General features: G+C 34.8%; 3 protein-coding genes across 6 annotated transcripts in view; 2 read left to right on the forward strand and 1 right to left on the reverse strand.

The window, feature by feature from the left end:
- Positions 1 to 22143, reverse strand: part of LOC113230071 (arfGAP with SH3 domain, ANK repeat and PH domain-containing protein) — a 42863-nt gene extending 20720 nt beyond the window's left edge. Inside the window, exons 1-3 of one of the 2 annotated variants that reach the window (XM_026463803.1) lie at positions 21798 to 22137; positions 11696 to 11768; positions 4583 to 4731 (exon numbers count right to left, since the gene is read on the reverse strand). In XM_026463803.1, the coding sequence (XP_026319588.1) occupies positions 4583 to 4731; positions 11696 to 11768; positions 21798 to 21923 (348 nt within the window). In that variant the 5' untranslated portion in view covers positions 21924 to 22137. Of the gene's footprint in view, positions 1 to 4582; positions 4732 to 11695; positions 11769 to 21797 lie in introns of both variants that reach the window. The other variant, XM_026463804.1, reaches the window with a different exon arrangement.
- A 593-nt stretch (positions 22144 to 22736) lies between these two features.
- On the forward strand, positions 22737 to 24048 carry LOC113230417 (biogenesis of lysosome-related organelles complex 1 subunit 5). 3 transcript variants are annotated; one of them, XM_026464337.1, is made up of 4 exons: positions 22737 to 22786; positions 23201 to 23283; positions 23490 to 23678; positions 23841 to 24048. In XM_026464337.1, the coding sequence occupies exons 2-4, from the start codon at positions 23266 to 23268 to the stop codon at positions 24033 to 24035; spliced, it is 402 nt and encodes a 133-aa protein (XP_026320122.1). In that variant the 5' UTR covers positions 22737 to 22786; positions 23201 to 23265; the 3' UTR covers positions 24036 to 24048. The 3 variants fall into 3 exon arrangements, with proteins under 3 accessions (XP_026320122.1, XP_026320120.1, XP_026320121.1); XM_026464335.1 differs by having other exon boundaries at positions 22760 to 22994; XM_026464336.1 differs by having other exon boundaries at positions 22760 to 22994; positions 23859 to 24048.
- On the forward strand, positions 24021 to 25172 carry LOC113230415. The gene is made up of 2 exons (XM_026464334.1): positions 24021 to 24675; positions 24778 to 25172. Exons 1-2 carry the CDS (start codon positions 24039 to 24041, stop codon positions 25089 to 25091), a joined length of 951 nt encoding a protein of 316 aa, XP_026320119.1. The 5' UTR covers positions 24021 to 24038; the 3' UTR covers positions 25092 to 25172.
- The last annotated feature ends 1169 nt before the right edge of the window (positions 25173 to 26341 follow it).

A 26341-nucleotide genomic window follows, 5' to 3' on the forward strand; every position in this document is an offset into this window, starting at 1 on the left:
TCGTATTAAGAGTGGTAAGAAAACGCTAGTTATATGATTGGTAAACGCGGTCTTAGCTCGTATGAATTTATTGCCTGACCTAGAAAAGGATATATGGAATGTTTTATGTAAATATGATGAGTTTATTCCAACTTCAGAAGCAGTTTCATCGTTCATCGCTTGACAAAACTTTCTACGATCGGTTCGTATGTGCTGGATTTAGGGTCGAAACACAAAACTGCGAATCGGCGGTATACGAATTCACAAAAGATTAACATCGCAGGAATGCGCGATGCGGAGCAATTCACAAATTCTTGCGATGCGTCGTGTGAGTTCGTAGATTTCTGCGATGCGACGTCGCATCGCAATTGTGTTTTGACCTATACTCTAATATTCTGTACAGAAAATACTTAATTTATTTTTTAATAAGGATTTAAACTGTTGTAGAATGTAAACAGATTCAAGATTGAATTAGGGTGTACATATTGATGACGATAAAGAGTAAAGCTGCTCCAGTCGAGGACTTAAAGAGGAGATACATATTTAATAGCAACTCCGACCTTTAACACATCAATTATTACAAGGAAACTAAAATTATTAACTAAATTGTTGCACTGGGTTGATATCCACGTGTCAGTTAAAGTGGATTAAAACATAGTCGAATAAATACGTTAACAATTGGTTGCATACATCTAGGATATCAAGTTACATAAATTATTTAAGTTCAATTTTTTCTTAATACAGGAACAACAATTTCAAGTCGTTACGCGGAAAAGCGTAAATATTTAGGATATTGGTAAGCTTCATTTTGTGAAAGGACATTTTCAGCTTTGGTTTGAAATTGAAACCTGCAGTTCAAATAAGTGTTGGTTAGGTCCCCTGAAATTGCACAAACGCCGCTGCTTGGTGAGGGGCGGAAGGACAAAGGAGTGCAGCTCGTGTCAAGGGCAGGCCGAGGATTCTGCGCAGTGCAGACCCGACCTCTAACAAGGACCGCCCAAATGGAACGAGGTTGGTATGAGTTCTAACACGTTCCAAATTATAAAGTATTCATTACAAAACAATTTATTTTTACTTGTGTGATAATCACAAGATTATAAAAGGAATAGGGCTGGAAGACTTTTCGTAATAGACAAATTGGCAAATATAGCTCTGAAAATAGATATCAGATTTTTTTAAATTTAATAGATATATTGCAAAGATATTGTTACACGTAAATGCAATTCGTCGCTTAGCACACTGCTCAACACGAAAATCAGTGGATTTTACTTTTATGACCAACACACGCACAAATACTTGATATACAAATAGGGAACGTATTACTAACAATAGCTTAAGCAATCTTGAATACTGTAACACGTATATGCAGTTATTTCCTCCTTTAAACTTACTCGAACTCACTTGAGCAGTGTTTGTTAAACGACGATTTGTTTCTATTTCAGCTCGCGTCTCTGACATATTATTAAAAACAATCTAGTTTGCTATAGACACTGGACACGGTTATTTATTATGCGTACTTCTCCGTACTTGCGAATCGTTTTGTGTTACAAACAATTATCATTAATTAATAATCGCGGGTCCACGCGTTTCCCTTTTTTGTACGAGAATTAAGTGCAACATGTTCCAACAGGGGCAAAAAAGGTAAACATGAATTACGTGTTGTACCATGTACCCCAGATTCATGCTATTCAATACATGAAACGACTTCCTAATTATAAGTATTTCTCTTTTGAATTTACAGCATCTAGATTAGATAGGATAAAAAAGGGTAATCTAGAGAAATAAAATAAATTTACGGAAAACAAAATTAAGTTTAAAATACAGTTTCTAATTCCAAACGGATAGTTCAGAAAAAGGTCAAGAAAATAATATTTAAGAGCTTTTAAATTATCGTAAAAAGCAATAATATGAATCTGACATTCATCTGGAAGCGAACCGTCTCAATGCTTTTACCACCGTATTTTTTTCCCGTTTTCAGGTATTGCTCTTCCACACAGTTTCGAGCTAAGTCTCTTATGAAAAATTTATAAGAGAGGTCTAAGTAAGTAGCCCTGTGGAACGCATATTTTCACCGATGATTGCAGTGATAACTTTCTATACCATACTACAGTGGTGCAACGAACATTAGGCGAAGAAAAACTTTACTTTCTGATATAATGGAGCTTAAATAATCTCATTAAATGAATTCGTATAAAAAGTATGGTTTTAAAGTATTATATTATTCTACATTGTCGAGTATTGAACTTAAGAAAACGGCCATCAAATCACCGCATCGCCACCCTGACCTATTTACAAACAAACTGCTGCTGCGCCTACGCACCTACGTCAATCTGTACGCGTCCTAGATAAAATATTTATGCCTTCATTTCGTATAGTTACACGCACTAAACCTGTTAATGTAATAATGAAAATATTACGGTTAATAGTATATAATATCATACGTAAAATTAATTGAAATTAATAAACATACATATAACAAATAGTAGCCACAATGACTCGTTTAACAAGGGAATAAGGTTTTGTGAAAGTTCCACTTCATTTTACTTTACGTTCAACGTCAACTTATCTACTACAGCCATAAGATGTTTAAGCGATGGAGCAGTTTCCTATCATTATAGCCCATCAACGATAAGGAATCTTTATGTTCTATTATTAGACATTCCAAAACGACGTTAATTCGATTAGTTACATGCCTCCAAATTAATTAGAGCTTGACAATGAATGAATAACGAAACTGTTACGTAACCTACGTCGTAAATGCTTGAGATATTGTACGAAAATCACATTATTTGTACTTAGCTGGGCTGTGAGTGATGGACACTTTCTGCAGCATTTCTGAGAAGTTGTTAACAATGTCACGAATTTTATGAGGTCCATCAGCTCGGATCTTTCCGCAGTAAATCATTATCTATTGTTCGTTACTTTCACTTTGCCGGGTGAGTGGTCCTTGTTTACTTTCCTGTTTCTGAATATTTTTACTTGTGATTAAAAATGCAGTTACGCAAACGACGAAACATGATTTATAACCTCTTTCGTTTCATATTAACTCTTTCGTTTCTTTAATATGTTTTTAACCATAATGCTCGTGTGTTCTACAAATGATCCAAATATGGCCAGCGATATTAAATTTTAAAGAAGCAAACGAAATTATATGTAGAGAATTCAGATTTGTATCTCGTTTGAGTCGGAAATCACCCGCCAGAGATATAGTTTCCGCTCTAGGGTTAGAGCAAATTATACAACTTCTGTCAGAATAAATCCCCGTGGAGATCGTTTCTGTTTGGTTTAGGTATGTTAGCTGTAGTCATGCGTAGTTATTTATATGTTCTAAGAATTAGTATAAATGTTGTATTTATTATTCATCAGCCGTGTAGGAGTACATAAGTAATTTACTAACAGACTTTGTTATGGCTTGTGTATGGAATATAAATGTAATCAATAAAGTTAAGAAGTAGGCAAAAGTAATGAAAAAACACATTCTGAAAATTCTTGGGTTGCTTTCGGGTGTACGCAGACTCTATAATACTATAGGCGAAAATTACTTTAAGCAGTCTCAGACAGTGAGGGTTGCTGGGACTCGCCTCTTTCATTTCACACTCTGTAAATTTGTGTGAGTTGCTTTAATATTTGGCGAATCTCAAATATTGATACCGAATTTTAAAAAAAATATTTCCAAATTTTATGAGAGAATGTCATTGTCCAAATAGTTAAGTAACGTTTATGTGCAACATTTTTACATAGCGTCATTTGATTTCCAGGACAGACTTTAAATACCATGCATGAATGTCGAGCGGTGTCCGCAATAGCAACCATTTCGTGCAAACAAGCCCGAACTGGGCCACGTTCTAGTGCAGCAGTCAACTGTTAAGCTTCTACGAAATAATTTAGCATCGACAGTGGATAAATAGAGTAAAAGAAAATCTATCGTTTCTAGTTCATATAATATTTATTGATCACGCGAAATCCTATTTCGTGCGTATTACTCGGTTTTGTTTCACGAAATACTATTGTTTTTTTTATTAATATAAATAAATACTAAAAGATAATAAAAACAAAAGTCACTGGCACGTTATTGTATATTATGTAAACAACTAAAGACTAAACCAGATTTCAAAATCCTGTGAATTGACCTATTCTAATACGAAACTTAAAATTTGCGATACGCGGAATCATGAATATTGTTCATGAATTCATTTAAGGGGAATTTGCCTTACGTATTGTTTGAACATGATGTTATGACGTGTAGGTTATTTATCCATGAAACAATAAAGTGCTAGGTCTAGCGCTAAGGCTAGTGGTAAGGGGAATTTGCTTTACGTAACATATTATTTGAAGATGATGATATGAGGTGAAGTTTATTTACTCATGAAACAATAAAGCGCTAGACGTAGTACAAACTTAAGGCAAATTCATCTTAAATGAATTTATAAACTATATGATTCAGCGTATCGCAAATTTTATGTTTCGTATTAGAATTCACAGCATTTTGAAATCTGGTTTAGCCTTCAGTTGTTTACATAAAACATAATAATGTGCCACATAATATAGTCATATGTATAGTAAATAGGAAGACAAAAGGATACCAAAGGAAGACAAAACTTACCAGTGTCTTCATAAGTGCTGATAGTTCTTTGGTGACGACGGCGAACTTGAAGAAAGCGGCTCCGATGTCTGGCTCCGAGTCTTTGCTGAGAGCGTTCCCGCCAAGTCGCTCCAGCGCACGGGCGAGGTAAATCTCGTTGTCCACGTGGGCTACAATAACAAAAAGCGATGCTGCTCAGCTATATTTCAATTTATCATAACAATTTTCATTTAGCAAAACATTTTCTATTACCCTGACACTGTTTTCAAGAACAAGAAACCTAAATAGTACTAGTAGCCAGTGCGCGAATATACAATAAACACATGAAAGCAAAAAGTAATTTAAGACCCAGTCACTGATTTCTGTGAACAATATGGGTTGCCCAAGTATATTCTTTATTCGCTTACAATTATATTTAATACAGTTAATGAAGAAAAGAAAAGACAGATGACTAAATTATATCAGAGTTATGCAAGCTTGCCTTTTTTATTCCATAGAATGCATCCGAGATTGACCGATGCTGATATTATCACACGATAATAAGCACATCGACTTGCTAGGAAATGTTCGTATATCTTTTCGATCTCTAGTTCAATATCTTGTCATTCAACACGACACTCATCATCTAAGTGGAACTTTTTATTGAAAGTATAACTGGCTATAACGAACTATGATTTAACAGGTAGTAATATGAAATAGTCTGTCATGATGATGACTAATTTGAATTGTAAGATAGTAATATATGTAAGCTGCAGGTATGCAAATTATTTACGAAGTCAGCTAGTTTTTACTTACTTTGAATAAAGCTACTAAGAGCTCTTACGGAAAAAGCCGGTCATTTAATTAGTTACCTGGATTCACTCGCATCTGTGAGATTTACTGAGATTAATTTAACTGCTGTGCCAGTAATAAGAGTCTTTCGAGATCTTTTAATACCCTTAAAAGATACCTCAACACTTTGACTCTAGTAATACGAGTAGCGACATCTTTAGTACCAGACGGAAGGTACTTTGTTGTATATATTTGTACGATAACGGCTACAAATATGTTGAATAGAGATTTTTACGCAGCGTTGACGTTTTAATGGGATTCAATCGAGATTCAGTCGCAGCCAGTAAACTTTTGCATACGTACTTATTGAGCCTCTGCGGTACCGTAAACGCGCATTCGAGAAACGCGAGTCGTCCGCGCGTAAAAAATACGCCGCGTGTATAGGCTCTTAGTGCTGACTATAAAATGCGCTGCGCTACAAGGAGATTGGAATCAAAACAAAGTATATTCATAGTCATGCCTTTGTTTTTGTGGGTAAATAATAATAAAATATTTTTGTTTGTGATTTTGTTCCTTTTTCTTTTGTGTGTCATTTGTGGTATGTGGTAGTCAAACAAATGTATTTTTTTCTTTCTTTCTTCATCATAACACACACAGATATTAAAGATATATATGCAATTGTACAACCTTCCTCCAATAGTAACAGAAACGGTATTGTTAAATTTCCATCAATTAGAGAAAAAGAGTTTTCTGGAAACGCTTAAATTTTCGACTGAGGTTCTTGCCAATCTTCCTGTTTGTTTGCATTCTGCAGCAGCGTTTTAAAAAGTAAAAATTGATTGCTTTGTTCTCCTGATTTTTTTTTCGAACTCAGCCTCTACGAAAGTGACGGTTAAAAGTTAGTATTGAAAAGAGGCGAGAAAAGGATAAAAGAGGCAGCCACAAAGATCCGTGTCGCGGCCCACATTTGCCTAGCTAAATCCCACCGACGCACTCTGAATATTAAAGGCAGAACAAGCTTCACGCCTTTCAATTTCTCTGTGGAGCTCGTATGCTTACAACTTTGTATGAAGCAAACGAAGTTTTGGACTGACACTGAATAAAATTTGGAAAAATCCTAAAGCAACACGAAGTTTATACGGCCTGAAGTAATACAACATTTAATTAAGTCATGAAATTGAAAAAACACCTGTGGTTCTTGACGAAAATCATATCTACCGTTTAATATAGAGCGTCGATTTTTTGTCTTCCTAATATGTACTGGCAATCATATTATTTTTATTTCGAAGAAAGAAACCCCAACGAGACACGTTTTTAAACTTCTTAAAAATTAAATTATCAACAACTGTTCTTCCCTAAACGGAGCATCATTGTGTAGGAATGTGCACGGGTTTGATTGGTCGTTTTTGCAGGCGCACGCGCACGACCTTGTCGACTGCACGCAATCAGAACCCGCACGACCAGTTCCGAGGCGGCGCGCAGTAAACAAACTTTAGCACGCGATGCACTGCTAAGTTAATAAACCTGGATACCAAGTCCTCACAACGGAAGTCTATATTTCAACAAAATCGTACAGTAATGAACAACTTTAAGACTAAGTTTCTAAACAATGAAAATCACCCATAGTTACATGAATGATAGATAGACAGGTAGATAAACAACGATAAGCCATGCTATATTTATACGTAACATTAATAACAGATTATGTGTACCGACCATTGCACAAAAAAGACAAATAATTTTAGTACATTGTCTACAAGTACTTGCACACAACTTTCAAAGTTAGGAGCATATCAATTATATTAGATATTTCCGTATAGACTACACATCTTACTATCCCATTAATTATTTGACAGAATATCGTGTGTGAACAGAATAAAGAATCTATCATGCAAGTACGAACGGGAGCAGGTGCGAACTCGAATACGAGTGTATAAAACTTCTATCCGAAGCTTGAAACAATGACTACCAGCTGTAAACTTACCTTCTGCGGTGAGCGAAACCAGACATTCGACCCACTTTCCTTGACAACTCGTACAAGGGAAATTCATTTGCTACCGACCAATGGCGACTCGTGGTAACAATATCAACGATTAATTTAATTTTCATCTATAATGATTGAATCAATTACAATCTAATTGGGACAATCCGAATGTACACATACTGATGAATGCCAAAACTGTTTTTCTTGTAAATAAAGGCTCGCCAAAACTTCCACTTATTGTTGGCATCAAGTATCCTCAACGGTTGAACACCGCTTAGCAAATTCCTTTGTATTCATCAATACTTTTCAATTGTTACACTAAGTGATTGGAGTACTAGGGGTGTTTCAGAGCCATGGATAGGACTCCATGATCATGAATATGATTCTGGGATTTTTATCAGACCTTTGCAAGTGATCAATGTACACATTTTTCTTGATGCAACAATATGAATGATGCGGTCTGTCTTATAAACTCTGAAAAACTTGAGTATTTTAGCTTGGATTTACATATGCTGATGTCTTGCTGTTAGACTTAATATATATGAACTTGTGTTCATTACCTCTATTTAAGTAAATAAATAGTTTATTTGTATTTAAACATTTATTTTACTACAACTTCATTTGAATTTTACTCACATTGTTTTCTAATAAAACGTTAAAATTAAGTGAATATTTCTGTTTGAACAGTTTGTTTGGTGTAAATGACACTAAGAAGTTAAAATATTTGATTATGCATTAAAATGTTCTTCTCATTTCTTTTGCAAATTGTGCAGAATGTTGATTTTGGATGATACAAAACTTGTTCCTTTATATACGTTTGTTAATTTTAAAGGTTTTAATTATGATTTTAGGTGAGACACGACTTACTTTGAATCTCTTGGTCGTTTGGAGACGCAAAAAATGTTCAGAGATGGCAAATGTAAAAACTAACAATACAAAAATGGAAATCACCCGGAGTTGAATTATGGCTCAAACTCATCTAGCTTCCAATATTATGTTCCAAGAGTGAGTGTCATGTGACAAGTAAATTTTTTAACATCTAAAGACGTACTGAAGGCACAGTGAACAAGGAAGGTTTAAACGATCTCAGGATTTTTAGTTCCTGGTAAAATGTCTGACAAATCTCAGTTACATCTATCCAATCACGACTCCCCTGTTTCCATGAAATAATCATGAGTTTCGCGATTTGATACAGTTAGTTGAATGGCACAGTTCGTGAGATTTTTTATTTTATTTAGTACGTTCAATAAAATAAACCATAATAAAATATTTGTAATACATAAAATTTTTTTTTTTCACCAAATCAGAGCAGTCTTGGAAAAATATGTCGAATAAATAGGTTAAAAAGTATATTTATCATATAGTAGCAATTTTTTACATGTTCTTTCTGTGTAGCATATCGAAACTATGGTAAGTACAGAGGGCGCACTATAAATTTCCGGAACTGGCCACTTACATAAACAATATTTCAAAAGTTTCGTCTGACTATCACTTGTTTTTACATTGTGGCGTCATTTTAGGAATTGGTTGTCTACGTTACCATGTTTTTAACTCGTGAAAATTTTCGTAGTATGAATCGAGTTCTTAGGTTTTCGCGATTGTTACACATAGGAAATGAAACTATTTTTCCGGATTTAAATCGCGTATATTTGTTTTTTCAAACAAACCGACGTTTCGGGCCCTTTACATCCCTTTACAGTCAACCGTGACCATGGGACCTGTAAAGGGCCCGAAACTTCGGTTTGTTTGAAAAAACAAATATACGCGATTTAAATCCGGAAAAATAGTTACATTTCCTATTTCGTAGTATGATTTTCTACGACTTTAAGTATAATTTAACAGCTCAGCGGAGCTTCGCTCGGCTTCAAACTGCTTTTGGCGATGAAGCACCATGCAGTCTTAATCGTAGTAAATAGTAATTTATAGATGGTTTGCAGAATTCAAACACGGTCATGTGAGTCTCAGTAACGAATTTCGTGATGGTCGCCCGTCCACTGCTGTGAACAAAAAAACATCGATTCTGTGCGCCGTATGATCAAAACAGACAGGCATATGACATACCATGAGATTCGGGCACCTTTAGGCATAGGCATGAGTCAAATACAATCAATACTACACAAATATTAGGGTGTGAAAAAGCTGTGCTCTCGGTGGATCCCACACAATTTGACCGAGGCTCAAAAAACGGATCGCGTCACTTGATGCAATACCATGCTTACCAGATTCAACGAAGGGGCGTCAAATTTGGTGTGGGACATAGTAACAGGTGACGAAACATGAGTTTATAGTTACCATCCCAAAACAGCAGCAATCGAGCGTATGGGTCTTTCGAGATGAGCCGAAACCAACCAAAGTGGCGCGCGTGCAAAGTGCCTCTAAGCGAATGATTGCTTCTTTTTTTATTAAAGCTGGACACGTGGCTACTGTTGCTTTGGAGAATCGTTGTACCGTGAATAGCGATTGGTACATGACCATTTGTCCACACAAACTCCGTAAAAATAACTGTAAACGCCGTATCATCTTGCACCACGATAATGCCAGTTCTCACACGGCCAGACAGACAAATGAATTTTTGAAGGTGAACAACGTTGACCTTATGAGCTATCCCGCGTACAGTCCCGACCTAGCACCTTGTGACTTTTAATTATTTCCAAAAATTAAGAACCAGTTACGCGGTCAACGATTTTCATCACTTGAAGAAGCTGTCGAAGAGTATGAAAAATATGTTTCAGAGATTGTGACGGAGGAGTAGCATAAATGTTTTCAAAATTGGTTCATTCGCATGAAAAAGCATTAACGCTAACGGAGAATATTTTGAGAAACAATAAATTCATTTTTGACCATTTATAGTATTTTTTCTTATTCATTCCGAAAACTTATAGTGCGCTTCACGTATTATAACTAGTTAAGAAAAGTGTATTTGTCAAGTTTTTAGGTTTTTGCGATTGCCACATAATATTGATAATGAAACTATTTTCGGGTGTACATCGCTAAAATATAAAATTGAAATCTAAATATCGGATTAAAATTCAAACGAACCAACGACATTCAGCCGTGCGTGACCATGGGACCTGTAAAAAGCCCGAAGCGTTGGTTTGTTTGGAAAAACAAATATAAGTACGCGATTTAGATCTGAAATAAATATTTTCATTTCCATATTTCGATATAGCGTATTTCGACCAATTGCTTCATAAAAAAATTTATCATATTTATCATAAATTATATTTTGTAACAAAACCATAATGTATAAGGAATATCTTAAATCGATCTTATTTAGTGGTATGTAAAGGAGCCTCACGCTCCGAGATTGTGCAATAATGATTCGTAAAAAAATGATATCCGCATTATATAACCTTACCTATGTCGCAAGTAACAAAAATAGGGCCACTTACTCCAACCACTGGTTTAATATGTATATGAATTGCTTATATTGGAATCTAGACCAAAAATATCCTAATATTGATGTGTAATTCTGCACTCAATTGCGATATTTAGGTCATTCTAGTTCAATGGGTTGAACGGCCTTTCCTAGGGAACCGGTTTTAAATGCACATTGTGTGTAATGTACGGCGAATTCTGTCACATGCAACCATAGTCGATGCATGCAATACACTAATTACTTTGAGGCATGAACCTACATAGAGCCACACAAAGGAAATCAATACCAATTGACATTGTAACCATTATGGAACTTTTTACTAACTTAATTTTAAATCATATAGTACAGTCACGTTTACATACAGCGAAATTGAAATAATTCGATATTTGTGGGCAATATTTTGCATAAATATTCAATAAATAACTACAAAAAATAATGAGTGTGTGCGTTATTTATATTCAATGGGCAAAACATTCAAAAATTTCAACAAACGCTTCAGGAGACTGTTTCAGCCTGTGATTAATCTATCGTGCACGTGACTGTGTAATAAAATGTTTTTGACCACGCTCTAAAAGTCTAAATGAATAAGCTCAATAAAAGGCGATTATAAACCATTATGTCGCGTAACTTGTTCAACATTGAGATCACTATCGGAAAACATTCATATGCACCAGACATCTGAACTGTTCCAGTGCGATCTATTCATATAACTTCCTCCAGTACTATTATTAGTACCGTCTCGTGTCCCCTGAATAATGCGGAACGAAACACGAATACAAACTACTAAAATAACCGGATAAATATGTACACGAAGACAATTCTAGGATTCTGTCCTTCTTTGTAGCTACGATGGGTTTAGAAATGTATTTCTAGTTCTAATTGTCTAAAGGTTTTGCGTGCGTTACAACACTATAATGTCTCACCATCCAATTGTTACGGAACTCTATAGAATGCCATCCCTTTAAAAATTGTATATAAAGCCTTTGAATAATATACTTACCATTGCCAGAATTGTGAATGGCCTTTATGGCTTTCTTCAACTTCGTGAGACCCTCTCTGTCGAAATCCAATGTCTGAAACAAAATTAATTTAAATTAAATACTAATTTTACACATTGAGTTAAACTGTTTTTAATCAAAGTTTATCGGGCAAATTAAAAATAGCTGTTTCTTGTTTGGTAGCCGGGCTCGTTTTTATAAGGCTGACGGCGTCGTAAAGAGTGGTTCACAATAGCACGAGCCATTCAAGGTTCGGGAGTGCACGGAACATCTGTCGCGCCAGCCGGCATTAATCAAGGCCCCCTCGAGTTGAACAACGTTTGTGCAGCCACCTTAACTCGATTGCTGTTTTTAACGTTCGAACGGCCGATACGTCCAAGTGCTAGTTCCCTAATTGATCGTGGTACAGTATCATTATGAGAGACGGGTTTGAAATAGTTCACTTCGTGTCAAGAAACTCTAACAATTAGAGTAAATAACTCTCAAGTATTGTTACGCAACAAAGCCATATGACGCATCTACCTGACTATTATAGCGACTGATATAGTTAGTCTAGTGAATTCAAAATTGGAAAACGTTTCCGTGGAAAAATTCGTGCACACGGGAAGCAGAGACAGACCCACTGCGACACCTGGCAAGCGAAACGCATTCATGCGCCTCGCTCACAAAATCTTGTTTATCTTTTTACTAAACCTATTTATTCTTTAGCAATTTTACTCTAACACGATTTACTCTGAATCAACATATTTAACTTTTTACTTACGTGCTAATAAATCGTGACAAAGGAACAAGACAACTAGTTCGCCCACATGATTATTAACAAGCTGACAATGCCCTCTAAGTATTACAAATTAATAGCAAACAATAACCACTATGCTGCAACAGGTATATAAGACAGTTGAACAATAGATACTAATTCTTTTTCTAAACGTTCAACGCAGCATTCTTGCAACTGGGTCTTAATGTACTGTATATTTTAACCTCCTTAGTCAATTGTGTGTATTTATAAAGATTACCGGAACTTATGTAATATGGATTTGTGGTACAGTTACGTGCATCAATATGTAAGAAAATAAAAAATCGTCTTTCGTGTAAAGTATTATAAAAAAACTTAATATTTTACAAAAAGAAATCCATCTTTTTAATTCTGCTATATTGTCGGAAGTTGTTGGCACAATATATATGCTAGTGATTGTACGTGTACACAGAACGAGCACAATGCATTTTATACAGACAGGGTACGTATAATATGGAGTTGATTCGCTTTCTCGACCTGCAACGAACGAACGACGCATGACGCCTTGCGTAAACCACGTCATGTTACTGTATCAAAATAATTATATACACAATCGTAATCATGACGATGGAACACATTGTTTTACTAAGTGAAATGTAGGAGATTTCATCAAATTTCTATTGATTAGTTTTAAATAAAAAAACAATAGAATGAGAAGAAACTTTAAGTTTGAATAATGCATTAATTTTAAATAAAAATGGTTTGTTTCAAAAAACAAATATACGCGATTTATTTTTGTTTAATATTACTTATTGGTTCACTAACAGTTATTACCTACGATAGTATACAATAAATGAAATGTGGTATAGATTTTCGCTAATTGTACAATTAATTATGACCACAGCTTACAAAAATAAGGTAAAGTGAGAGTCATCACCTTTTGCAAAATTTAATATGACCATGTAGTTATTGCCGAGTTTTATCAACAGATTGTGAAAGGAGATAATATATTGCAAAACTCATGAATTTTATAATGTTCTAATGATTAGGCATTGCATTATCGCCTTATTTCTTCTGATTTTGAGAGTTTGCCCACTATTTCGATACATCTATTCGTGAAGTAGAGGCACGATCTTACTCTTCCAAGACGACGTCAATCTAGTTTTTTTATACAGTTTTTTACGTTTTATGGGCCTTAATTTATATTCGAATTAAACAAATTCGGTCACTTATAACATAAGCATACCAATATAACATATATATATAACCAATATTCTGACATTAATAAGCTGGCAATTCTTTTGCGCTTGAATTTATCATTTTACTACATCTTGTGCGGAGTAACTCTAATAGGTAAATACGTAAACAATTTAATTCACATAATGTCGGTAAACTTTTAGTGTGTACATAATTTAAATATAAATGATAATGTGTAAGATCAAACGATTTCAAGTTACGAAATTGTAGTATTTTAATACACTCAAAACGGTTTGGTTTCTATTATGTATAATATATATGTTATTGTACATAAAAAATGCAGTATTACTCACACGTAAGTAACTGGTAGAATGACGAAAGCAAAAAATTAAAACTTGACTCATACAGGAGTATTTAGTTGGTCGTTGTTTTTCTCAATTTGTGGCAGATGCCTAACTTGTTCAATTAAGACTCAAGGGTAACCCATTTTCAAATTTCATTAAAAGAATATTGCTGTATTGTATAAATATATACCCGTATTCGTTGTTTTTTCCCAAAAGGGGAAAAACTAACGAATAATGTTCTAAATAAATTAATTTCCGAATATATACCATATCACGTGAGAAAATTAAAAGCATCAGAGTAATAACAAATCGATGAAACCTGTTAGCGGAGTAAAAGGACCGAGAGAAACGAGTGTGGTTATAGTTTACCAGTCATCGTATAAATAGTGAAAGCGGTTGACCTTGTAACCTGTAACGGCATCAAACGTACGAGATTGATTGTGTGCACAAAGCTCAAATCCACATGCTGTCTCATTATATTTTGCTTTGACCTCTGAACATTAGAAATAATAAATATTTAACAACGTATTCATAACTCTACTAATTGTAATACACACACCAGTGATCGTTATTAATTCCTAATTGACTTTTACAACAAGTCTTTCTAGCGCGTTGTATAAAACATAATAACAATGCTGTTAGTAACATAGGTAGCCCTTGGAGTCTTGTAACCAATCAGCTTGCCTGGAGGAGACTGATTTATCTTGCTGTTGGATAGGGTCACGATCACATCAAGCTTGACAATTAAGATTTAAATTGAACTCTATGCCGCTTTCTATGAGAACGGTCCAGTGTTAGCTTGATGTGATCTTGGCTGTACAGGTTTTTCTTTGTCTCTGCCTGACAAGTATTTTTAGTTACTGAACAAACAAGGACAGCCCTATAACTTTCTACATTAGTTTTCATTATAGTGACCCTCCCTACCGACCGTTAGGGTATACGAGAAGGGCACTATAACCTGTGCGTGCACAGTAACCTTATTAGTTCAGGTTCTGACCCCAGATCAGTCGGTGTACAGGGTTGTCAGAGATCTCTGTCACTTGACTTCGTTCGGTTCAAGAGAGGCTAGTGCCTCGGGTGACCCGCCCCGGGTGCACGTACAGTACCCTCCCTATTTTCTCACTTCTCTCTTCTCACTCTCACTTCCCGTTGCGCGTTGCACAACTAGCGGTTGCCATCGCTAAGCCGTCGACTTTAAGTCCACTACTAATTCTCCTCATTGGTGGCGAAGCAGTAAGGCACGCTCCAGTACCTACCGAATAACTTAAGCGGCTGGAGGAACTGGAGGATATCTAGCTTATCCTCTACTAGCTCTACGGGCGAGGGCCGGAAGCCCGTTGTACCCTGGTCTTGCCATCGGGCCCGTAGTCTCTCCGGAAACCCGTATCTGTCGGGTCAGTAGATATGGACAACAAGGACGAGGAAACCTTCACATATTTCTTTTTGCAGACTATGAATGTCAAATGCATTACAAATATTCACGAAGGTACTACACTACTGTTTGTTTTCAGCGTGAGGACTAATATAAAAAGCTACAAATATCACGCCAGCTGTGCATTACACATACTGTTTAACACTTCTTATACCGGATCCAAAACAAACATGGCGTGAATCGTAAACAAACTTTACGAGATGTTAAAAAGTACACCGCTGTTTTACTTACTAGCAATAGAAAGTTAATAAAGAGAAAACTTGTATCATATAAATACAAAACACAAACGTATTACGTGTATATAATTATTAGTCATTTGAACCGCTACGATAAAAATGACATTTATCTATTAGGTACAACCCCTTGTCTATCTAAGTCGCTTAACTCCAATTCATACCACCTGTTAATTTACAAGTTTTATTTATTATATTTTGTATCAAATTCGATTACGGATGATTGAAGCTAGTGTTAACTTCCTGTATTTCTAGTCTCTCTATTTTATATCTTTCGGCTACTTGTTTCACTCTTCATGGCTATGATTTTAAGTGGTTTCTTTCTCTCCGGTACGTCCAATTACGTGTATTTAATATTTCTAAACTATTATAACATTTATAGTAACTACGTTATTCGAAATGACCATGAACACCGATCAGGCACACCCACATTGTTAATTAAAAGAGAAAGCTCATTACTAATTATTATACACAACTCTGTAACTACTTTCGCTTTATCAAGAAGAGGAACACATTTGTTATGTTTACAGTCTGATCGTGTTTATCCGGTCGTGAACAAGGTTATACGAATCTAATTAAACGGTACATTTGCTTTGGCTTTTATAATAGCGCGGTTTGTGTAGAATAATAATAATAACGCACACTCAACATAGCCCCGCACTAGGGAAACCCTGTGTCGCGGGTGCCATGGACACACACATACACAACCACAAATTACACCCAAACTCACGAGAGAAATAAATGTAGGTCATACAAATATTTCTCCCGGCCCGGGAATCGAACCTGGGACCTCTGCGTGGCAGTCCGGAGTGGTAACCGTTCGGCCACAGAGGCAGTTAAATAATAGAATAATAATTAAAATCAGAAATTTTGAGCAACGTGACAAATTCAACTCATCAATATTTTTTCATATTTTGTATTCACTATTACGTGAGGCGCACTATAAGTTTCCGGAATGAATAAGAAAAAAATACTATAAATGGTCAGAAATTAATTTATTGTTTCTCAAGATGTTCTCCGTTAGCGTTAATGCACTTTTTCAAGAAACAATTTTGAAAACATATATGCCACTCCTCCGTGATAATCTGTGAAACATATTTTTCGACAGCCTCTTCAGGTAATGAAAATCGTTGACCGCGTAACTGGTTCTTAATTTTTGGAAATAAATAAAAGTCACAAGGTGCCAGGTCGGGACTGTACGCGGGATGGATCATAAGGTCAACGTTGTTCACCTTCAAAAATTCATTTGTCTGTCTGGCTGTGAGAACTGGCATTATCGTGGTGCAAGAATATACGGCGTTTACGGTTATTTTTACGGAGTTTGTGTGGACAAATGGTCATGTACCAATCACTATTCACGGTACAACTATTCTCCAAAGCAACAGTAGCCACGTGTCCAGTTTTAAGAAAAAAAGAAGCAATCATCCGCTTAGAGGCACTTTGCACGCGCGCCACTTTGGTTGGTTTCGGCTCATCTCGAAAGACCCATATGCTCGATTACTGCTTTGATTTGGGATCGTAACTATAAATTCATGTTTCGTCACCTGTTACTATGTCCCAAACCAAAATTGACACCCCTTCGTTGAATCTGGTAAGCATGACATTGCACCAAGTGACGCGATCCGTTTTTGAACGCCAGTCAAATTATGTGAGATCCACCAAGAACACAGCTTTTTCACATCCAAATGTTTGTGTAGTATTGATAGTATTTGACTCATGCCTATGCCTAAAGATGCCCGAATCTCATGGTATGTCACATGCCTGCCTGTTTTTGTTGTTCACAGCAATGGACGGGCGACCATCACGAAAATCGTCACTGAGATTCACACGACCGCGTTTGAATTCTGCAAACCAGTAATAAATAGTAGTCTTGCATGGTGCTTCATAGCCAAAAGCAGTTTGAAGCTGAGAGAAGCTCCACTGAGCTGTTAAATTACACTTAAAAGTCGTAGAAAATCATACTACGAAAATATTCATCATTTTATATTGATTCAACATAAAATATTCAATGTAAATTATTGAATTTTTGACAGTATGTTGTTAATACATATCTATGGAAAAGCAACACACGGCAACTATACAGGAAGCATTTGGAAATCGCACTGTAAAGCCCGTAGTTAGTTTTTTTGAGATCCCTGTAACGAAACGGGGTACTCCATAGTATCATATTTAGATATTTATATTACGGTCAACGTCGTTGGTTACCACGAACGGGTTAACGCAAGTTTACATAAGTTCATATATCGAAATGCAGGTAACCATAATGAAGTCTCACAACGTAAAGCATCGGTAGATGTGCACCACAAAGTTCTCCAGCGATAAAGTTACGCATACTTGAGCACGTCTCCAGAAGCCAAACGAGTATGGCGAGCATTTCGGTCCCCTTTCTACGGGTTCTTAGTCTTTGTCATGGAAGTAATTAATTTGAATTTTATTCCTGTTTTAATATGGGTTATCTTAATAATATTTATTTACGGTAGTCCAAACATAACTGTTTCTTTTTAAAACAACAAAAAGAAAAAAGCGATAAAAAACTAAAGTGTCGAGATTTAAAGAAATACTTGAACCGCATCGAAATTATACTCAAAAGGGACGACCGAAGACAAAATTCAAACTTAAATGTTTCCAAGAATCAAGCATTCCGAAATTACATCCGTTTCGATGAAAACAGCGCCATTCTTGAAAGTTATTTATTGTTGAGCCGAATAACCATCAGAGTGTGATTTGTAGATTATTATTATTTAATAAAACAATCTAAAATAGTTGCGTTTTTTTAAATAAGAACTGTAAATCTTTTGCTTATATTGCACACGTGGCTCATATGATACTATACAAAAAAAATACATCTAATTGATGATGACAATGTGCCAGATAATCATATCAATGAAAGTAAAGAAAACTTCGTGAGCACTACCCAGAACCACTTTAGAAAAAGGAATTATCTAAATAGCGCCTAGACTGTAATCGGGACCTGTAATTACACGGTAAAAGTAGTCCTCCGTTCTTAGCTTTATACCGAAACTTCTTATCATAAATCTTAAGTTAAGTGTTTACAGGATTATGTAATGAATACGTAATATAATTTATATATACAAGTAAATGAGTCACGCGTATCGTATACCGGATAGGATTTTATCGCGGCTACCGGTGCGTTACACACACAGCATAACCACATTTCATGCAACGGATTACCAAAGATGGGTCATTCATATTATAACTCATACATACCTTAAAAGTCATACGCGTTTTTGACCTCTACAAGTGTGGTGTCTTTTCGTCGAAACGTGGAGAATGGAGTTTGTGTTACAAAAAAACTGTACGTTGTTAATTGAAATCGTAAAAACTAGTTGGATTTCATAAATTTACTAAGGAGTCATAATTTAAACAATTTTCAAAATTGTAATTCGATTAATGGTAATGTATGGAACTTCGTCAAGGGTTCTATTCGAGTAAAACTAATTTTTGGAATAGCTACGAATGTTCATCCGTCTCGTTCTCTACAGAATGTGTTAGGTTAGGAATTTGTTCCCAATACTTCTAAAGCCGTTGAAATATCACATTTTTTCCGGCGTCGATTTCACTGATATTTTGGAACTCTAGAGGGTTTCTCTTTGTTGACAGTGACAAAGTACCCATTTATTCAATTTGTAACTCTGTTCCCGATTGGCGTGATGCCAAATCTCTTAATGGGAGAATCTTTGCTTTATTAAAAACTTAACAGTTTAAATATAATTGCTTGATAAATATTGTTCAACCGATTCATAATCCTGAGCTAATTCTTGTTAAATTACAGACATTAAAGAGTATTAAATATTTGAACAGTCTAAACTTTCACTTCAGGCTTCGTTACTGTCGGTCGTCAAAAACACATCAACATTCTGTGGACATTTAGGCTTGCGTCGTCGGATAGCTATCTCTTAATAATTCACTTTAGCGTTAGCTGCATCACGTTCCGCTACACGCAGACGGTGCGACATATTAGATTGAAGCACCATCAGTATATCTAGCACTAAATGGTGCGACTGTTCGTTTGATGAAGATTGCAACTTTGTAGTAAAATAAACAAACATATTTTCTTCACAAGGGTTTTTTCTCGTCATTGGTATGCTGTTTAAAGGCTACCATTTAATGTTAAAAAGACCAATAAAATTATAAAACTCATCATATAAATTGAAAAACGCTATAATAGTGACCCAGTAACCTGGATTGACTTAACAACTCCACCTTTCTATCTCAAGTTTGTTTTAGTGTTAGCGGATATCCACATGTATACTCGCGATAACGGTGGTCGACACTCGCAGGAAATTGGAAACTGGTTTAAATAGTTTCCAGTTTTATCACCGCAGAATACTTCGTTAGCAAACTCCGTGAGAAAAAAGGGCATAATGAAAAGTTGATATATTGCAAGTGCTTCGACAAAAAAAAACATCGTGATGTGTGCACAATCACGATTATCACTACGAAGTATACGTCGACAGTACAAAATGTATTATTTATTATACGATATTCTACATTTAAATCATTTGCATTCCATATACGATTCATATATCAAACATTTTTGTGAAGAAACAGTAGTAGAGCTTGAGTATCGTGAATTTCTAGCAAATGTAGTTGACACCATAATGGTATTTAAAACTTATCCAGTCAAATATCACTGGAGCCGGATTTCATAGCATTGAGTAGAAGCGGCGCGGTTCAGCCAGGGCAGGTTTTCGCCCATGACCGTCAAAATTTCGTCACGTGTCTCCTCTCTTCCTTAGTCAATGTCATTACTTATTCCGTATTTCTGATTTATTATCCGACGTTCGATAATTTGATGATAGACTTTCGCATTTGCATATTTTTACGTACTTACGTTTTTTGTAATTTTGAATCAGTTTTTCAGAAGTACGAAATATGTAGTGGGTGCGTACTTGCAATTGAACATAGTACAACGACAATTTTTAATACTTAGTTCTTCAAGAACATGACATTATAAATAATAATAAAGTATGACAGTGAATAACAATGTCAAATGTTGTTAATGTTAACAAATTTGTTTTTTATTATAACATTTCAGAAACTCCCACATAAACGTATATTAACAATCTTTTATGATTCCTTCAAGTTACATAATTATTAGGTTGGAAATAAGGGGGCGTATTGAACGTCGAGGCGCGTACGCGCCAATTCGTCATAAACTGTAATAATTAAAATGTAGCATAAATGAACATTTTCTTGAAAAAGCTATTAGCCCTGGTTGTTTTATATAACATTTAATAGTATTTTATAAACACATTATATTTTACTATCTACTCTAAACCTGCAAATGTTGCTATATGATTGTACACCCAAATTTATAGCACACATGCCAAATTTTATGACAAGTTCTATACTTTAAAATATTTTTGTAACAAATTGAAAACATTATTGGACTTTCATGAGAAATTAATGTGTATAATTGTAAACAGGGGATTAGAAGTCCTAAAAACTTTTTTATTTGTTGGGACAAAGGTAGGTCCCTATTATTTATTCAAGCCAATCTTCCTGGGTAAGCATGAACTTACTGAAGTATAAGAAGATTAAATAGTATTTAGAGATTGCTGTTTGTTTTATTTATCATTCACAGTGTCCTTCTTTCTAGGAAGCCATTACTAATTATTATACAGCCACAATGATAATTGATTGGTATACACATAGAATTTTTCTTTAGCATTAAAAAATAAAAGTCAAAGCTCCTCAGAATATACACAATAAAATTATTATATATTATAATATATTAAACAGTCTATGTACGCTTGAATTTAACACTATTAATAAACGAATTTTTTTTACCGTGAATACAAATACACAATAACACAGGTACCTAAATTTAAAAGGTTTTTTTCAATACAATATTATGTATGATTATGATAGATCTTACATTGGATATGTAAAAAAACAAGTTGATGTTCCTTACTAAAATTATTTTCAACTAAATACCTATAATCTAAACGTTCTGTCGTGAAAAACGGAACAAAGCGCGTAATTTATTTTAATCAAAAAGTTCAATAAACATGTAGGAATCCATTTTAGCCTAAATGTGTATGTAAGAACTCGATTGCCAAAATAATGTTCGCGTATGATTGGTAATGCCTATATACGAGAATATTAAAACAATACTTGTATACGAGAATAGAATACCTCTTCCAAAGAGCTGATTGTCTGACGACATTGCGGCATACGCGAAACGAACGTCGAAGTCGTTGGTGAATTGTAATCCTCTCGGGTTTCCTCAATAAATTCACCAATGCCTATTACACCCGGCATGGTGACCACAATCACGAATCAACACCAAATTAAAAGTACTGCTGTCACATTCGTCAGTTGTAACACTTAATACGGTAAACGAACAATAAAATTATGAAATTTCAAACACATTGTCAGGTAATTCCCTTCTGCGCAAATAAAAACAATTTCGCATCTAACCACTGCAACTCAAAACACACCCATTTCATCAGGGATGAATGAAATGACTGTTTTACAAAGAACGAATTACAAAAAATGAGTGAGACGAGACTGGATGTGAATTCATTGAATGAATGAATTACTCAACTAAAATAAAATACCGAATGAGACCATTGAGTCTTGTATTAGTAGTTTGTGGAATGAGACTACGGTTAGTATTCCAGAACTCTACTCAATGCTCAAGTCAGGATTTGAGCAGACTTGAGTATGATTTCAAGCACTGGAAATACGACCCTAATGGCAATGACTCGAGTATGATTTTCAGTGCTCACTGCAATACTCAAGTCCTGACTTGAGCATTGAGTAGAGTTCTGGAATACGACCCTAAGTCTACACGTTCGGTTAGGCTTAGGTAACTGTTGGAAATTTTCCAAAAAATTTCAAATACTTCGTACTATGTCCGGATTTTTCTTCCTTTACCTTTTGAAATTTGATTTAGTGTGAATTATAAAATAATATTGTATTAAATCTTAAAAAGATTGGACAACAGCGAATGATCACAGGTAAAGAAAATATTTATAATGGCTACATAGTTTTCGTTCAGTATCTTCACTTCAATTGTTGAAAGGTGTCAAATGGGGGAAAAATATTTTTCTCAAAATGGAATTTTTTTTTGATCCAACACTAGTTTTAACCCACTGGACATCTCTGGCAGCACTAGCACGGTAGAAGCATTTTTTTATTAATCTAAATATTACATAGAGGATGAAAACAACAAAGGAAATATTATGCTTTGAGATCATTGACTTATAAATAAATTTGAGATTAATAACGTTACATGAGTAAGGACAATCATTCTACAGCTGTCAAAAAAAATGAATGTATAGACTAATACGAATGAATGATACAATACAATGACGGAGCTGTCACGAGGTTGGTGTCCTATTTTCGATTTGAGGAAATTTATAAATTTGTTAAAATTGTTGTATTTTCATATAAAAGATTTAATGAAGTCTGTACGCATTTTTTTTGTTTTATTACGTAGACATTTGACATTTAAAACTTGTGTGTGAATTGAGTCGATTTAGAAATATCTAATCTACACTGAAATATTCATTAATCTTTATCTTTAATTCCAGAAATCGGGGAAGTTTGGTCGAGACTGTTCGATCATCGTCCCTTTCTTAATGGCGAGATAAAGTTTATGGAAAAAGAATTCGAGGTACGTATGTATCCTAAAACTAGCAACTCACTTCCACGCAGACTTTTTCATAATCTGATTGACTCTAGACGTTGTGTGCATTTAAATACTTAGAAAGTAGTAATTAAATACCTATTTAAATACTTAGAAAGTAGTAATTAGATACCTACACACCGTACCTTCTAAAGAAAAGTACTCGTTTAACTAAATAAAATTATCTTTCAAAGGAAAAGCGGGGTGACAGAGAAGTAGAAAATCTGTTCTCAATATTAGAAAAATTTACTGATATCAAGGATACCCAAGTAGATCACATAAAGAAGAGTGCAGGAACTGGAATACCAGTGCTAAATGAGAAGTTGACACAGTTACAGCTACTCTGTATAAACTCTGATAAGGAATACCTTGAATTTCATGAGGTAATATTTAGGAAATTAAGTTATTAATATATAAGTCAATTGTTACATATGACAGATGTGCCTAATGGTTAAGCTATTTACGATTCTGGTATTTAAATATTATATTTAAATAAAATAAGTATTATATATTTAAATCCCTAAAAATTCCTGCATTTTAATCAGATTTTGTTTATGTTTCAGATTTGTAAGCAAAAAAGAGCTGAAAATCAAGAAAAGAGGCGACAGGAATGGGATCAGTTCATTGATGATATGAACTTTAAATGCAAGAGAATTGAAAATACATTTGAAGAAAAAGAAGAGGAACTGAGAGACTTGTATGCTGACTTAAACCATAAACTGAATATTGCTAACAATTAAACAATGGATCTGAAAGGATCACTTGTTGATACCAAACTTAAAATATTCCCATCTGACATTTTAAAACAGTTTCTAAAAAATGTAAATGGTGATGACATTCCTACCAACATATCGAGGTTTACAAAAAATAAAAATAAAACAGATATTGAAACTGAGATATCAGACCAAATACAGTTAAACAACAAAGATTTTGAGAATTTAAATAAGATTAAGATTTTTGTGGAAAAGTTTGAAATTGACATAGCGGATGCGCCTAATAATACTTCTAATACTAAGTTTGATAAAGAGGAAGAGAAAAATTCCAAACCAATTTTAGAAGAAACTTCTGAAAATGAAATACAGGAAGGTGTATTACAATCCAGAGATGGTCCTTACCTACTTACTTCTGATTTAGATTGGTTGTTTTCTCACCTCCAGAAGAGAAGGACAAATGGTGAAGAAGACATTCCTTACTTGCATGTTCTTTTAGAGGGTTCCCACATTGAAACTCCACAAAATAAAATATTAAAGAGGAATCCAGATTTGGAAGCAAGATGTGTAAAACTGAGGGCTCAACAAGAAGCTAGAGAGTACAGGCAAATGACCAAGAGTGTTGACAATGTAAGAATGAGGTTTCCTGAAGATAGCATATCTTACCAATGTAAGTATTTATATAACAATATATATCTGTATAACAATGTAAGTATTCATATATGTAAGTATAAATATGTGCACTGTGTTTTGTTCCATTTTGTTTTTCCAGTGAAGCAAGTGAATCGTCAACTCATTGCTATTGGTCAGTTTATAATCTCAATCTTTGCTGGATTCTTATTTGGATTCAAAGGTGTGGAGTGGACAATAGGACCAGGATCACTAGATTTCGGATTTCGACTCCTTCTGGGCGTCATGTGCGCTCTAATTATTGCACTAGCCGAGATTTATTTTCTGGCTAAGAAACTAAATGAAGAATTAAATGTCCCCGAGTCTACGCAGCTTGGTGGACCTCCAAAGTTTGTTGATGAAAAAACATATGGATATGAAACCAAGACAGATTCAACTAAACCACACCAAGATTAATGTATGCTGTATTATTAAGTACAATTCCTTGTTGTAATTTATTTGTGTTTGCTTATTCTTTAATAAGATAATAAAACTTATATTGATACACTTTTGTATTTATTTCGTCATCTCGAGATTGACTCAGAATGAAAATGATATTCAACATTTGTAATCCAACGTGGCGCTACGAAAAGTAATGTAATGCAATGACCAATAATGACACGAATTTTCTTTCAATAGTTTTTATCGTTCGTCCCTCAGTTACAGTACAGAGTTGCCAATTATATATATATTATACTATATATTATTAATTATATATCTATGGGTATATCTTTTTAATTTGTGGTTGACTCTTTTGTGAGGTCATGGGATTGCCGAGCTCTTGTGGTGCGCTTTTTTCAATTCTTTTATAAAATCATGGTCAAATTCACATACTTTATTTTTCTTTTATCAATGCGCTAAGAAAAGTAATCTAATATCATATTAAGTATAATATAATAAGTCTTAAGCCACATGAGCGAGCATTTTTTAAATAATATTAAATGACGGGACGAACAGTCGTGCGCCTGATGGTAAGCTACACGCCTGTCCATAATAGTTGCAGTGCCACTCAGAGCTTTAAGTCGCAAAGATCTGAGGGGCACTGCCAATGCGCCCGCACACTTGGACATAAGTTGACAAGTCTCATGTGCCTGCAATTTCACCAGCACCCTTTACCCTTCAAAATCGGAACACAGTAATGCTGACATTACTGTTTGGCGGCAGAAATAGGTAATAGGCTTGTATAGTTCATGAACTACGAACTATTAGGAATATATTCCCGACACTGACCGATATGAACTAGTTCGTCTTGCACGGTTTTAATAGTTCATCGTTCTTTTTAGTTCAATACGAACTAGGAACTTTCTGCTTTAATAGTTCACCTGTCTTTTATTCAGTAGGAACGGTGCGAGCGGGACAAATAGCGATCTTTCACTACTCTTAGTACAAGTTCGAGTGGGATGCACTTGAATGTTGCCACCTCGTTCTAAGTCTGTAATACGTATCTCCATAATATGTATAAGCTTGCAAAAAAGTAAGTGCTCATATTTTTTTGTATCTGTATGTATAATGTCAACCTACATGTACGAGTATATGAAATAGTTGCACCTAAATGAGAATTTTTAAACACACCATTCTAACTAAAATACATTGTTGTTGAAAAAAAAGGGTATTTAGTTAGAATGACAGTCTTAAACCTGCAAAATATGACGGAAAATCAAATAGTA

The sequence above is a fragment of the Hyposmocoma kahamanoa genome, unplaced genomic scaffold (assembly GCF_003589595.1).
Source record: "Hyposmocoma kahamanoa isolate Upper Pololo Valley unplaced genomic scaffold, ASM358959v1 63, whole genome shotgun sequence".
In the NCBI taxonomy this organism is placed as follows: Eukaryota; Metazoa; Arthropoda; class Insecta; order Lepidoptera; family Cosmopterigidae; genus Hyposmocoma; species Hyposmocoma kahamanoa.